This window comes from Equus asinus, chromosome 4 (assembly GCF_041296235.1).
Source record: "Equus asinus isolate D_3611 breed Donkey chromosome 4, EquAss-T2T_v2, whole genome shotgun sequence".
Classification (NCBI taxonomy): domain Eukaryota; kingdom Metazoa; phylum Chordata; class Mammalia; order Perissodactyla; family Equidae; genus Equus; species Equus asinus.
In genome coordinates, this window is record NC_091793.1 from 105,474,478 (window position 1) to 105,491,319 (window position 16,842).

Consider the following 16,842-nt stretch of genomic DNA (forward strand, 5'->3'; position numbering starts at 1 on the left):
ATGGTAACATGACTTCTATAGTCATGTCACTATTTGTATTCTTAGCCAATCTTTGCATTTACAATTAGTTCCATTCATTAATGAAAATTTGCTGCATATATATCCTTACCTCTTGAGAAAATATTCCTTAATATAAAATTTATTTTTATACATCCTTCTTAAGTATAATTGTAAAATTCTTAGTTGGAGCTACCAGAGATTGGTTTCTGCCCAATATTTAATTTAAGAATAGATGTATATTTTCTATCATTTGACTGTTGTTTTTATAGTGTTTAAAAATAGGTAAAAATAAATAAATATTTGTTGCTGACTTTTCACTTCTTTTTCCTTTGCATTTCTGTGCCAGGTTGTTGTCAACGCTCTCTTAGGAGCCATTCCATCCATAATGAACGTGCTTCTGGTTTGTCTGATCTTTTGGCTGATATTCAGTATCATGGGAGTGAATCTCTTTGCGGGCAAGTTTTATCACTGTATTAACTACACCACCGGAGAAATGTTTGACGTAAGCGTGGTCAACAACTACAGCGAGTGCAAAGCCCTCATAGAGAGCAATCAGACTGCCAGGTGGAAAAATGTGAAAGTAAACTTTGATAATGTGGGACTTGGATATCTTTCTCTGCTTCAAGTAGTAAGTGCCCACTTTATTATTCTCTGTGATGTATTATTGAAATGAGTCTCAAGTTCTTCTTTCTCACTATTTGCAAATACATGCTTCCTCTGGCCCATCTGCCTAGATTCTTCCTCAGTCATTGCTGAACTATCTTTCAGCACCACGTTAGACACTAGACAGTTCTACAAAGTTTATAGTCTCCCGGATCATGTATTAGGTATTCCAGCAACAATCCATTTGTTACTAAGACTTCTATTTAGGTTTCCACTGTTTTCCTTCATTCCTACTCTAAGCAAAGTAGAGGTACTGACCCCAGGGTCGGGTTGGAAAGATGTGTGTGTTTCGGAGGGCAGGGGGGCATGTGGTAGATTTCTATACTCCTTCTCAGCAACCAGACAATATTTAAACCCTCATCATGTCTCCACTTACCAACCTTCACCATCACCATAACCAGAACTCCCCACCTTTATACCCCTAGCTCAGACTCCAACCCCAATTCTCATCTTTCTGCCTGCTGGGTGAACACTTTCAGATAGGGAGCTTGCTCCCTTGCAAATGCAAAACCTCCAACCCAGACTATTACGTCTGCTATAAATTCATAAAAATCCATTCGGCTCCTCAACTGCCCACTCAGTCATGTCCACATGCTCCCTGAGATAACCCTCCTACTCAATACCCAACAGTGGATGAATATTAGGGGGAAGGACAGAGCCTGAGGCACTGAGGACCTGAAAAACGTGCAAGAATTTTGTTTTCAGGATTGCTGTGTCCACATAACAAAAAATAAATATTTAATAGAATAAATTGCAGTTGAATATAATTTTTGTTTTCCAATTAAGAAACTGCTTCTTCTCATAGAATAACTGCCTCAAAACAGTTTGTTCAACAATATTGAGGAGATTTTCAAGAACAACCATCATGATTGGTGATTGGTGATATCATTTAGAAAAGAATAAGTACAAAAGAAGGCGTTAAGATCAAACAATGCAACATAGTTTTCACCTTGTCTGGTGCTAGTACTGTATACATGAAATTGTTTCATCAAATTTCATGGTATATTCTTATAGGCATGACAGAGTCAAGGTTGTTAATTGCTTTGATGATAGCATACTGTTATCATTTATCATGATTTAATTATAGATGTTAAAGATACATATAAAAATGTTATAAGGAATATAAAGTTGAAGTATTTTCAATTCATGTATCATAAAACTTTGCCCAAAAAGTTTAAATATTAACCCTAAACTATTTTTTTATTTTATTTATCATTTTTTGGTGAGGAAGATTGTCCCTGACCTAACATCTATGCCCATCTTCCTCTCTTTTGTATGTGGGATGCTGCCACAGCATGGCTTGTTGAGCAGTGTGTAGGTCTGTGCCTGGGATCTGAACCTGCAAACCCCAGGCCACCGAAGCAGAGAGCGCAAACTTAACCACTATGTGACTGGGCTGGCCGCAACCCCAAACTATTTCACATACCTGTTTTTGGAATGGATCTCGGTCAATTAATCTGATACTTAATTTCTTTTCTAAAATTATAATTTGTGGGAGAAAAAGAAATTAAATAATGTGACTTTTTTACAGGCCACATTTAAGGGATGGATGGACATCATGTATGCAGCTGTCGATTCACGAAATGTAAGTCTATTTAGAGGGAAAATTGTTTAATTTGATCCAGTGAATATTTCCACACTGTTATAATTTAGTGATAACGTCAATAAAATAAAGCTATTGGCCAATTTATAGAGCACATCGGTATTACAAAAATAAAATATTCAACCATATATTATTTCTTCCAAAATTTGATTTGAATGTTTTTCTCTACTCACTGTGAATCTTTTAACATCTCTATTCTAGTATCTAGTGTGGCACCTGGCATGTAGAAATTTGTTGAGTGTTTTCAAAATGAGACATTTTATTTTTGGCTCTGATAATTCTGGCCATTTGTGCATTAGAAGTCCTCACAGGCACTTTTTTCATCTGTCACAGATTTCTTCCAGCTTCTTATCTTCCTTGTAATAGGAAGGATCTGACTAATGGAGCAAAAAACAAACAGGAAACAAAACAAAACAAAACCTTAATAGTGTTTCTCTCTGGGAAGTGAGAGTGTGTGGTAGAGGAAAGGAGCTTTAACAATCTACCTTATACACATCAGTACTTTGGAATTTTTTTGTACAGTTTCCATTAATTTCTCATTACTTCACAATGAGGGAGGAAGTCACATTTTGAAAAATAAAGATTGGCTTCTGGTATATTGCCAGAGCATAGTAATTGAGCTCAAATGTTATTTCCCTAACACTAATAACCAGGTGTTAACTCAGAAAGAATTCCTGAGTTGGGGTTTTTTTTTTGCACTTTATTAAAAGAAGAGAGAGAGAGAGCACAAGAGCTAAACACCCTGCATTGTAACTCTGCAAGCCCTATCACGAATCCCACTTATGAGCTTTTTGAATAATAATAAAGATTTATGATTTATTACCACTCACTCTGCTAAGGGATTTCTTACATTATCTCATTTAATCCTAAATAATAACCTTATCACATAGTTGATATTAACTGCATTTTACCATTGGAGGAAAGAGGGGCTTAATGTGTTAAGTGGTAGAACATGTTTTTGAACCCTGACCACAAACAATGGGCTCATGACTACTTTCTACAGCAGTTTCCTACCAATTTGATTAATTTGTTTAAAATTCCTTCCACCTTCCCTATCATTAACTTAAATGACAGGAAAGTTACTTTCAGTTTCTTCCTTAATAATTTAGCATACACTGTCTGATACATAACTCCTTGACATTCAAGCACTTTATAAAAGATAGAGTCAATTGGCCACTAAAATTATGAAAATTTGCTGACTGTTACTCTCATTAATCAACAGAGAAATGCTAATTTAAACAAAAATAAGTTATCACCTATAAACCTACCTCACTGGTAATATTAAGAGTCTGACAACATTAAGTGCTTCCAAGGATAAACAGCAATAAGAACTCTTCTACTATGCTGGTGGGGAAAAAATGGATAAATATTCCTAAAAAAAAGTTGGACATTATCACATTATTCAATAAAGTAAAAAATATTCTTTTCCCCCTGAGATTTCATTTTTATAAATATAGCCTGCTGAAACTTGTGCACAGGTATAGGCAAATCTTTGTATAAGAATGAATGTAACTTTTTTTGCACTAGCAAAAAACTAGAAACAACTCAAAAGTAGCAAAAATGGACAAATAATTGAATATGAAGCAGTGATGAAAATGATATATGAATACAGTCTACCCAGTAATATGGGTGAGTCTTAAAAATATAACAGAATTGTAATAAATCTGTCTACTAGTCCAAATGTAGACACAAGTTACCTTATTGTTTAAGAATGCACACTTAGTTGTTAACTCTAAAGAAAAAGTAAGGACAAAATTCTTAGAAAAGTCAGGATGATTGCCTGCAACAGAAATGGTAAAATTTATGTTTGGAAGAATACAGCAAGGGTTTTTGAGGTCCTGACAATGTCCTGGGTTGTGAGAGTCACTTTATAACAATTTGCTATATTTTATTCTGTATGTATTATATTTAATTTAAAAACGTTTAAAAATATCATTTTATATCACTGTCCAACACACACACACAGAAATGAAATAAAAGTCTCATCAAAGAATAGGTGCTTTTACAATATTTCCAATGTTTTCTATTTTACTCTATTTTGTTAGAAAAAAAAGTCATGTTAGCCCTGACCCTCTAAATTGACTTCACGACACTCAGGGTCATTACGTGCATCCATTGCTACTTATGACAGGTTAACTGAGTTGATTAGAACAATATCCTGTGAAACCTGAACTGTAGGTTACAGCCAAAGCTCAAACCAATTAGCACACTTTTTTTTTTAACCGAAAGTGTGCTGGACAAGAGAGTGTATCATTGTTGCAGAAACAGTGCCAAAGGCCTGAGTAGAATGAATCAATAGACTTATTTTCAGAAAGGAAAGGTCCTAGCCATGTACCTATATCCACAGATACAATAATGCTTGTAACCTACCAAAAGAGATGTGCAATAGGAGTCAAACCTTTATACTTAGCTCTTATAATTGGCCGAGCACTGTTTTCAAGTACTTTTCATACCTTGATACATATAACCTTCCCAACTACAATGAGGTTTAGGTTCTATTATTTCCATTTTACAGATGAGGAACTGACTTAGAGGAGTAAATCTTAAACATTTTAGCATAGAATGGTGTGACTCTAGCATGTTTTCTGGGGAAAGAGGAAATCCTCACTTTGAATGCCCTGTTTGAGTCTTCATTTATAAAGGAAAGTGTGTTTATAATCTGGGTATTTATTAGGTGAAATTAATTTTAATTATTCAGACTTTTTATGAGTAGTTTCATTTTCTAAAGTCAGTGAATAATCTTGCAGGACTCTTAATAAATATGTTAGATTTATGTGTCATAAAATCTGTTTAACGTTTACTTTTTTCGTTCCCAGCAATTAAGACGTGATTTGAGAAGTGAGCATTCACTGCCATTTTTATAAAACAAGTATTTGTTCTAATAGTTATCATTCTTCGTATTTTGTAGGTAGAATTACAACCCAAGTATGAAGACAATCTGTACATGTATCTTTATTTTGTCATCTTTATTATTTTTGGTTCGTTCTTTACTCTGAATCTCTTCATTGGTGTCATCATCGATAACTTCAATCAACAGAAAAAGAAGATAAGTATACTAAAACTTCATCTTTACTCTAAAATGTGAACTAAAAATGTCACACTGTTTTATTTTGGCTCCAAAATGCAATCACCAAAAAGAAAAAATATATAATTCGGAGATTATTTTGAGAGACTTAATTGTTTATATGTTTTTAGGTATTTGATAATTCAGATAGCATGTATTTTTATTTTTAGTGTAGAAACGTGATTAATATGGCATAATTTATGTATTGAGTATATGCATCTCCATAAATACAGATATTAGCAACATTAGAATAAAACTTGGGAGCCAATTTTCGCACAATTACTAAGGTGAGTTTTATAGCTAGCAAAGAACATGATTTTAACGAGTTTTGCTTTTATTTCTTTACTTTGGAGGTCAAGACATTTTTATGACAGAAGAACAGAAGAAATACTACAATGCAATGAAAAAACTGGGTTCAAAGAAACCACAAAAACCCATACCTCGACCTGCTGTAAGAATAACATACTTTCATCACCAATAAAACCTATGTTATCTATCACTTTCATAGCCCAAATTGCTAGATACTAGTATTTTTGTGAATTTGCAAAACAGAGTTTTTACCTTAGCAATGTGACTAGCTATCTTAGATAGCCTAAGTATACATATTTTATATATATATATATCAACTATGTACTATATTTTATATATAAAGATATAAAATATATATAAATGAAAATTTTCACACTTATATGCCTATAGTATTACATAAGATTGAAGTCACTGAGGAGCTTCTAATGTAGAGAAGAAAACATATCCATACATACATATGTGGAAGTACTGAATGTTCTCAGAGTGCAGTGGGGACGATCAGAATAATTGATACATCTCAAATAAGTCCCATTTTCTGTCCAACTCTGCAGATAGAATGGGATCATTAATGAACCAGGTCATAGTTCTTTGGGGGTTTTTGGTTTTAATAAAACCTCATATTTCCTCCTAGCATCTTGCCCGTAGATCAGATGACATCATTCTTTTTATGACTTTCTATGGTTGTTCCAGTTGTATATTTGCCAGTGGCTTCTGGTTCTGTTGGTTGCTGCAGGGAATTGTTGTCAGGAGAGTCTCTGAATTCTTCCAGCACTCCTGGAGGAACAGCTCAGATATTAAGTCTCAGAACTCCTCCCCCAAGGTATACATGGTGCAAGGCAATCCAGTGTTCCCCAGGAATCAAGACTTTGTGAAATCATTAGTAACAATATAAAACTGGCCGTGCTCGTGTTCAGTTTGTAACTCAGCCAAAGCTCAAAGAAAGTAGATAGCTACATTGGATAAAACATAATGAATGTAAAGTTGAGCCTAGTCTTTGAGAAATAATACAATGTGAATCGATGGAAAGAAACGCAGAGTACATTCCCTATATAAGAAATTGTATACTCCAAGGCCACAGAAATATTTGGCACATATTTGAGTTAGTGAGTAGTAGACACAAGGTTTTCTGGGTTAAATGAGTTAAAGTTACCACTATGAATCTGCAGAAATTAATCTTAATTAAACAATGCAAGTATAATGTAGCTAAGAGAACAGTATAGTAATGTGAAGAAAAGGAGATTTTAGAGATTGGTATGAGAAGATATTAGAGACAAGATAATGCTGAGCCTTAGACAAGAAGATGAACCCTTATGCACAAGAAGATGAGTCCATAATATGGGATCATGCCAATAGGACCGGAAAACAGGAGATAAATGAGCCAATAAGAAGATTCAACGGGATGAGGCAGCTATAAAATATAGGAAAAGAGGGAGGACATATAAATAATGGAGAATCTAAAACAGTTGATGTTTTGTGAAATTATCGGTTCCACTAACATAAATGAAAGTCTTGTAGAGGCGTTTGGAAATACTGGTTTAAGTCCTAGGGGATGTCAGACTGAGATAAGGATTTTAGAGTTGTCAGACAAAGTTCAGTTGAGCTCTAAAGCATTGATTCATTTTTGAAAGATAATTAGACCCAAAAAAATGTGCTGAGTATGAAGCCTTGGGTGCTTCACCATTGTAGGAAAAGGTAAGTCAATGAGGGAATGAAATTAATCAATAAGGCAGTATGTGTGTGTGTGTGTGAGAAAATTTCAAAAGAAAAGAGGCTGTCTAATTACATCAGGTGACATAAAGATTTACCTGGAAAGAGGTAGGAATGTATGAGAAAAGATCAGTGCACTTAGCTAGAATATTATTAGGAACAACTTGGCAAATTAGGAAATGATCTGGTGAAATCCATCCATTCAGTCATTCATTAACAATTTACTATGCTAAGCATTTGGAATTAAATATTAAACAACATAGAGTAGTTGGCACAGCAAATAGTAAGCAGAAAGTCACACTAACAAAGGGAAACATCCAAGAAGGAAAGAATACATTTGCCCGTGAGAGCTGATAATGGGGAGGGGCCTCATTAATCAGGGAAGTTAGGGAAGGCTTTACTGAAGTGGTGCGTGAGCTGAGGATGGAAGAAGGAGAGAAAGTATCAACAGGCAAAGTGGGAATAAGAACACTCTTTATGAGAAGGGGAATGCATATGTGTAGACCCTGAGGTAGGAAGGCCACCGAGCCTGGAGTGTAGGGAATGGGGATTCATTTGGTACATATTCAGAATGAAGAGGTCAGGATGGGCCAGACTTTTCCAGGCTTTGAAGGCCATGTTCAAGAGTTGTCTTTATCCTTAGATCAATGGGAAACCATTGAAGGGGACCTGATCAGTTTAGGTTTTGTGAAGATCACTCAGCCAGTATTGACGGAGGTGGTGTGTATGCATCGTAGACTTGTTTGGAGCTATTTCAGAGACGATAGGTAGCCTGAATCAGAGTGGTGTGCAGACGAACACAAGCAGATGGATTTGTGAGCTATCACAGGAGTGAAATTAAAAGGTTTGTCTACTAATTGAATATGAGAAGTGAAGAAGGAGGTGACAAAGAGGACTTATGACTTTTTGCCTTATACCACTGGACGAACAGTGCTGTCATGCAGGTTGTGAAGTAGGGACATGAATGGAAAGAAAATTGGAGATGCTAGTTTGCAGAATTTGACAATCGATCAAAGGGAGGGCAGTCTGAGAGAGAATGAATATTTAGAAGAAACAGTAAAATAATTTTCTTAAGATTGCGAGATTAGGTTTGAAGCAATTCAGGAGTTCTGGAGGGGAAGAGATTGAAGAGAGAAAACAAATATAGAATAAAGTCTCTCAGAATGTGGCTCAGGAACAGTGTGGTCTAGGTTAGATTTATAGAGGAAAAGGGACTGAGCCCTCTAAGGAATTTGGAGTATTATATAAAAAGATAGGTGTGGAAATCAAGATAATATGATATGCAAAAGGAATCAGAGGAGTTTCTTTACACCAATTGACTGTAATGTTTTCAAAAAAGAAATAAGAATAGAGAGCAAGAGAATGAAAAGTTTCTGAGAAGTTTGAAACTATCCTGGGAGCAAGTGAGGGACAAAGGATTGCTAATCGTTGTCAAGGGCCAAGACGGGGTGAGAGAGCATAAATCTTTGGTGGACAGGGCCTCCAGGGTTATATAGCTTCCTCCAGCATATTCTGCACACCGGGGTTTCAATTGGAGCAGGTGATCAGTGACTGGGGATTTGAGTTGTACATTCAGGTGACCCCCTGGAAAACTATATAGTCAGGGAATCTAAGGAGCTTTTGATTAATCATGCTGATAGGAAAATAAACACCAGTTTTCTGTTTTCAAGCAGTTTTGAACCTATTACACCCTAGGTGATATATCTGTGAGAAAAATGACACTGCTCTGTCCTTGCAGAGCCTCCAGACAACTGAAGAGAAAATTAAAATTAAATAAGGGCAACCCAGTTGCAATACACAGTCATCAATTTTATGACAAATGTAAGCACAAAGTTTTCTGAAAGCACAGAGAGCTTAAAACTTAAAACTGAGTTAGAATTCACCAGACGAAGGAGTGGAGGAAGTCTGTTTTAAACAGAGGGGACAAATAAACAAGATAAAATGATATGGTAGAAGAGTGGTAGGAAATAGCAGAAAGATAGAAATAAGGGGAACATAACCAGACTTGGAAAAGTAAACTGCAGTAAATAAAAACTAAGAAGGGAGGGTTTGGAACTGTGACTAGACACATTTATTAGGTTGAAGGAGGCTCTGGGGGACAGATCCAGCTGAAGCAATAGAAGTCCAGTCTAGCAGAGCAGATATGTATTCAGAGAAAAGAGCAAAATGTAACAAACAGTTAGTGTTTGATGTCCAAGAATTTCAATAGGCAGTAATGGATGTCTCTCACCAGGGAGAGGTCAGAGCACTAATATAGAGAGTCCAAACCGATAAACGTGTCCATCTGGAAAAGCAGACTCTGAAGTATGTAGATGACAGAACATCAGTTGTGCTAGTTGAGAAGGCAGAGAAGGACAGCTTAGCAGAAGTCAGGGCACAAGCCCTAGAGTGCCTGAAATACTAAACAGATACAGGCAAAAAGAACAAAACGGGGTCCAAAGCAGAACTGGTTTATAAGATAAGGACTTAATTTCATAAGCAAGACATAAGGCCACTAAATGCTTGGAAATAAGGTCCAAACTGAAGAGGGCAAAGGTTTAATACCTGAATTATGAACTATTATATTTTTAAAGATAATTTTATTCTTACAAAAGTTAGCTCATATAATCTTCACCCAGCTTTCCCTAACTTTAACATCTTAGATAATGATAGATGAGTTATCAAAACTAAGAAATTAACCTAGTACAATACCATTAGATAAAATACAGAAGTTAATTGGATTTCACCAGTTGTTCCACGAATGTCCCTTTTCTTAAACTATAATTTTTAAAACATCTTCTCAGCTGAACCTTAAGGTAGAATTTAAGATGCTGTGGCTTTGGAGAGAGAATATAAAGGCAGAAACAAGAAAAAAAATGACAGAAAAAGCTGGAGAAGTATTTATTTATTAACTCTCAAAGGTTAATTTTGATACCCACACCCAACATATGGGATATCAAAGATTTATTATAGTGGCAATTATTTACCGACTGTCCATCATACACATGTTGATGTTCTGGGCACTGAGAACATAATCGGTGGTTTTTGACATAGAGTCAGTTTATAAAATCTGGTATTATGAACACTGTAAATAAAGCAAATACATTTGAAAAGAGTTGGATATTCCAATATACAAAATTTTCTTCCAAGTATAAACAAACATGGTGCTTTTATAAAAGCTGCATTTTCATATTGCTATGTTAAAATCAGATAAGTTGAACTTGAATTTTTTTTCTAGTTTCTAAATGAAGTTTTATGTATTCTTTGTTCCAGAACAAATTCCAAGGAATGGTCTTTGATTTTGTAACCAAACAAGTCTTTGATATCAGCATCATGATCCTCATCTGCCTCAACATGGTCACCATGATGGTGGAAACTGATGACCAGAGTCAAGAAATGACAAACATTTTGTACTGGATTAATCTAGTGTTTATTGTTCTGTTCACTGGAGAATGTGTGCTGAAACTAATCTCTCTTCGTTATTACTATTTTACCATTGGCTGGAATATTTTTGATTTTGTGGTGGTTATTCTCTCCATTGTAGGTAAGAAGAGGTGCTTTTACTTAATTAAGGAAGTTAATGCAAATTTGCGTTTTAAAACTTTGAAAATGTTTTCCATTGATCTTTCTCATTCATCCACAAATTTCAAGTAAAAGTCTAATCGTCCATTGTTCAGCTTGTCATTTCTCTAATTGTGTGCTGTGCATGAAATGATGTGTAAAAAAAAAAAATTACATCTTTCAGTTTGCATTTATCATCTTGTCTCATTTCAGAAGACAGTAACTTCAACTTTGGCATAATCCTCCTGTACTCAGTCGTACCCCTGAAGTATAGACATGTATTGTTTTGATAAACAATTCACACATGTACACATATAAATCATTAGAAGTAGTCAAATAGTCCATAAATAAGATCTCCTAGATAACTGGAATAGAGTGTATATGTATTTATGTATATCCACACGCATATAAGCTTCATGTTATCTTTGGGTTCAGCTAGTTTTCTATGGTTGGTAATATTCTTTTTCAGAAGTAGACATTTTGTGCAAAAATTCAAAACAGACTCATTATCATCAATGCATATTAAGTGTTTACGTACAGAACATTAAATGAGGCACTAAAAGTAAATGTAAGAGATTTAACATGAGGTTCTGCCCATTTCAGGAAAGAGAACATATACATAGAGAGAAACACAGCATTCCGTTATTTATACACTTTCTCTGATAAAGTAGAATTTTGAAGCAATGTGCCATTCCATTTGATCCTCACGACAGTGCTATGTGGCAATAATATAGTGATTAAGGATGAGACTTGGGGGTCATACGGACCTGGTCTGGAGCTTCACTATATCCACTTCTTACCAACTCTGACCTTTGGCAAGCTACCTCACCTCCCCAATCCCTGGTTTTCCAAGGAATACTTCTGTAAAATGTTGTCAGGATTAAATGAGATTATGTAAGTAAATGCACTTAACACTATGCCTAGTAATATTTACTCAGTAAATATTAATTTTAACAGAAACAAAAAATCTAGATATTGGGGCCTACCCCTTGGTGTAGTGGTTAAGTTCATGCACTCCACTTTAGCGGCCAAGGGTTCACCAGTTCCGATCCCGGGTGCAGACCTACACACCACTTATCAAGCCATGCTGTGGCAGGCATCCCGCATATAAAATAGAGGAAGGTGGGCACAGATGTTATCTCCGGGCCAATCTTCCTCAGCAAAAAGGAGAGGATTGGCATCAGACGTTAGCTCAGGGCTAATCTTCCTTAGGAAAAAACACACAAAAATACCAAAAAACCCCTAAGTATTATCATCATTTAGTGATGCATAAAATCAAGAACCAGAATGAGTCCCAAGTATGAGTGTCTCCAAAGCATGGATTCTCTCCTCCACACCATTCTGCCACCTCCCAAATAAAATGTATCACAACCATCTCTGAAGAATAAGAACTCTCATGTTCATGATCCAAAATCACATGCTTTATCCATTAGTTCTTGTCCAAATTCTAGAACTAATATTTTAGAAATATAAATCCATTTCTATGCTTGGCTGCCATATGCTTTGTGACATCTTTAGGCCTTCAGTAATTCAGTTGTTCTTTTGATAGATGCTTTTCTTGAATTAGGAAAAATAACCATCGATACTTTCAATGGTCAAAAGTGACCATTAACACCAATTAGTATAAAGGTGTTAATGTTATAACAACAAACATACATTTCATTTTGCTGAACAAATATTGCAGGTTGTATGTGTGTATGTATATGTGTCTATGTATGTATATATATGTATATAAATGTACGTATGTATATATAAACCTAATTCTCATGTCCACATTTTATAAAACTAGTGTTTATCTTACTTGTGTAAATTTTTATTTTCTGCTATTAAATGTAATACTATTTTTGTTGTTGTATCTTGGTTTTCCATAGGCATGTTTCTGGCTGAGCTGATAGAGAAATATTTTGTGTCCCCGACCCTGTTCCGAGTGATCCGTCTTGCCAGGATTGGCCGAATCCTCCGTCTGATCAAAGGAGCTAAGGGGATCCGCACGCTGCTCTTTGCTCTGATGATGTCCCTTCCTGCGTTGTTTAACATTGGCCTTCTGCTCTTCCTGGTCATGTTCATCTACGCCATCTTTGGAATGTCCAACTTTGCGTATGTTAAAAGGGAAGTTGGAATTGATGACATGTTCAACTTCGAAACTTTTGGCAACAGCATGATCTGCCTGTTCCAAATTACCACCTCTGCTGGCTGGGATGGATTGCTAGCACCTATTCTCAACAGTGGCCCTCCAGATTGTGACCCTGAAAAAGATCACCCTGGAAGCTCAGTTAAGGGAGACTGTGGGAACCCATCTGTTGGGATTTTCTTTTTCGTCAGTTACATCATCATATCATTTCTGGTTGTGGTGAACATGTACATCGCCGTCATCCTGGAGAACTTCAGTGTTGCTACTGAGGAAAGTGCAGAGCCCCTGAGTGAGGATGACTTTGAGATGTTCTACGAGGTCTGGGAGAAGTTTGATCCTGATGCCACTCAGTTTATAGAGTTCTCCAAGCTCTCTGATTTTGCAGCTGCCCTGGATCCTCCTCTTCTCATAGCAAAACCAAACAAAGTCCAGCTCATTGCCATGGACCTGCCCATGGTCAGTGGGGACCGGATCCACTGCCTTGACATTTTATTTGCCTTTACAAAGCGTGTTTTGGGTGAGAGTGGAGAGATGGATGCCCTTCGAATACAGATGGAGGAGCGATTCATGGCATCAAATCCCTCCAAAGTCTCCTATGAGCCCATCACAACCACTTTGAAACGCAAACAAGAGGAGGTGTCTGCTATTGTTATCCAGAGGGCTTATAGACGCTACCTCTTGAAGCAAAAAGTTAAAAAGGTTTCATGTATATATAAGAAAGACAAAGTCAAAGAAGGTGATGGAACACCTATCAAAGAAGATATCCTCATTGATAAACTAAATGAGAATTCAACTCCGGAGAAAACCGATGTAACACCTTCCACCACTTCGCCACCTTCTTATGATAGTGTGACCAAGCCAGAAAAAGAAAAATTTGAAAAAGACAAATCAGAAAAGGAAGACAAAGGGAAAGATATCAGGGAAAGTAAAAAGTAAAAAGAAACAGAGAATATTCCATTTTGTGATCAATTGTTTACAGCCTGTGATGGTGATGTGTTAGTGTCAACAGGACTCCCACAGGACGTCTATGCCAAACTGACTGTTTTTACAAATGTATACTTAAGGTCAGTGCCTATAACAAGACAGGGACCTCTGGTCAGCAAACTGGAACTCAATAAACCAGAAAATCAGCATCGCCAGGAGGTTTCTGTTTTCACAACCAGCTGACACTGCTGAAGAGCAGAGACGTAATGGCTACTCAGACTATAGGAACCAACTTAAAGGGGGGAGGGGAGTTAAATTTTTATGTAAAGTCAACACGTGACACTTGATAATGGTAATTGTCACCACTGTTTATGTGTTAACTGCCACACCTGCCATATTTTTACAAAATGTATGCTGTGAATTTATCACTTTTTTTTTTTAATTCACAGGTTGTTTACTATTATATGTGACTATTTTTGTAAATGGGTTTGTGTTTGGGGAGAGGGATTAAAGGTAGGAATTCTACATTTCTCTATTGTATAACTGGATATATTTTAAATGAAGGCATGCTGCACTTCTCATTCACACGTGAAAAAAATCACATCACAAAAGGAAAGAGTTTACTTCTTGTTTCAGGATGTTTTTAGATTTTTGAGGTGCTTAAATAGCTATTCATGTTTTAAGGTGTCTCATCCAGAAAAATTTTAATGTGCCTGTAAATGTTCCATAGAATTCACAAACGTTAAAGAACTGTTTTATTTTTACATATTCCATTATATGTACATGTATATATGTATATATGTATATGTGCGTGTTTATACATATATATGTATACACACACAGAGACACACCCACCATCACATAGTCGTTCAGTGTCCCAGTAGCATGATTATAACATTTTTGATAAGTGTCCTTTGGCATAAAATAAAAATATCCTATCAAGTCCTTTCTAAGACCTGAATTGACCAAAAAGCGTTCCCCACCACCACTTTATAAAGTTACTTCTGCTTTTTCCTGCAGTATCGTTTAGCCATCTTCTGCTCTTGGTAAGGTTGACATAGTATATGTCAATTTAAAAAATACAAGTCTGCTTTGTAAATAGTAATTTTACCCAGTGGTGCATGTTTGAGCAAACAAAAATGATGACTTAAGCACAGTATTTATTGCATCAAATATGTACCACAGTAAGTATAGTTTGCAAGCTTTCAACAGGTAATATGATGTCATTGGTTCCATTAGAGTTTGAAGCTGTCACTGCTGCATGTTTATCTTGCCTAGGCTGCTGTATCTTACTCCTTCCACTGTTCAGAAGTCTAATATGGGAAGCCATATGTCAGTGGTAAAGTGAAACAAATTGTTCTATCAAGACCTCATTCTTCATGTCATTAAGCAATAGATCGCAGCAAACAATGAAGAGCTTCTTGCTTTTTATTCTTCCAATCTTAATTGAACGCTGTATGGTGAAAAGCCGACTGTACAAACATGTTGCAAGCTGCTTAAATCTGTTGAAAATATATGGTTAGAGTTTTCTAAGAAAATATAAATACTGTAAAAAGTTCATTTTATTTTATTTTTCAGCCTTTTGTACATAAAATGAGAAATTAAAAGTATCTTCAGGTTGATGTCACAGTCACTACTGTTAGTTTCTGTTCCTAGCACTTTTAAATTAAAGCACTTCACGAAATAAGAAACGAAGACTAAGATGCAGTGTAGGTTTCTGCTTTTTTATTGGTACTGTAAACTTTGCACACGTTTCAATGTAAAACGAATCTCAGACTGAGTCCAACGTTTATTTGATTCCAAATAGTAATGCCCTATCACTGAAAGAGGCTTAAGGAAAGATCACTTGCTATTCTTGGCATTGCTTGAATGAGATGTTTCCACCTAGTCTTTATATTCAGTAAATCATCAGTCTTTTCTAGTGTCTGTTTACACAGATAGATCTTATCCTTATTGACCCATATGGCTTTAGAACTGTATCAGATATGATATAGGATCCAAGTTTTTTTCCTCCCCACAAACCAGGTAGTGAAATTATATTACCAGTTACAGCGAAACATTTTGTGTTTCTTTCACAAGCAACAATAAATGTAGATTCTTTATACTAAAGCTATTGACTTGTAGTGTGTTGGTGAAATGCATGCAGGAAAATGCTATTACCACAAAGAACGGTAAACCACATTACAATCAAGCCAAAAGAATAAAGGTTTTGCTTTTGTTTTTGTATTTAATTGTTCTGTCTTTGATTCTATCTTTGAAATGCCATTTAAAGGTAAATTTCTATCATGTAAAAATGATCTATCAGAAAAAATATAAAGAATACGCATTAACTATAATAATTCATCTTTAAATTTTTTCATGGAATGGAAATTAATTAAAAAGAGTGCACTGGATATCTAGTTTTAATATTGGCCAAAAAGCTAGATATGGAATTGAGTAGAGTAGTGGAAAGTTACAAAAATTAATAAAAAATTGACTAACATTTTAAGTTGTGCATCCTTTCTCCTTCCTGGCTACCTACTATTTTATTTTGTTTTTCTCTTTGGCTTTTTACTTCCTTCTGTATGTATTCCTGATCTACATTTCTAAATACTTTCTCATCCCTTTCTTGGGCTTCCAGGGATTTTTCATTCAGGACACTCTTGTTTCTTTTCTGCTCACCAAATGTCTTGTTTATTACAGTCTGTAGGCGATGGCTCTGTGCGCTTCTGCCCCTAATAATCTGCTATTCCTGTGACAAGTCCATGGAATGTCTCTATATTCATTTCTACAATTTACTTGGCAAAAATTCTAAGAGAGCTTAGATCTCAACTTTTTATAATGTATAAACAAAATTCCAAAACGACACATTTGGTTTTCTCATTTAATTACAAGCAATTTGGGAAATGTGTATCAGTTCTG

At 35.7% G+C, this 16,842-nt stretch overlaps 1 protein-coding gene across 2 annotated transcripts in view; it reads left to right on the forward strand.

Annotated features, from left to right (window-relative positions):
• Nucleotides 1–16,159, forward strand: part of LOC106843326 (sodium channel protein type 2 subunit alpha) — a 138,987-nt gene extending 122,828 nt beyond the window's left edge. For both annotated transcript variants that reach the window (XM_014860312.3, XM_044768782.2), the window contains exons 22-27: nucleotides 347–628; nucleotides 2,195–2,248; nucleotides 5,175–5,312; nucleotides 5,677–5,781; nucleotides 10,599–10,869; nucleotides 12,758–16,159. In XM_014860312.3, the coding sequence (XP_014715798.1) occupies nucleotides 347–628; nucleotides 2,195–2,248; nucleotides 5,175–5,312; nucleotides 5,677–5,781; nucleotides 10,599–10,869; nucleotides 12,758–13,953 (2,046 nt within the window). In that variant the 3' untranslated portion in view covers nucleotides 13,954–16,159. The remainder of the gene's footprint in view (nucleotides 1–346; nucleotides 629–2,194; nucleotides 2,249–5,174; nucleotides 5,313–5,676; nucleotides 5,782–10,598; nucleotides 10,870–12,757) is intronic.
• Nucleotides 16,160–16,842: the final 683 nt, after the last annotated feature.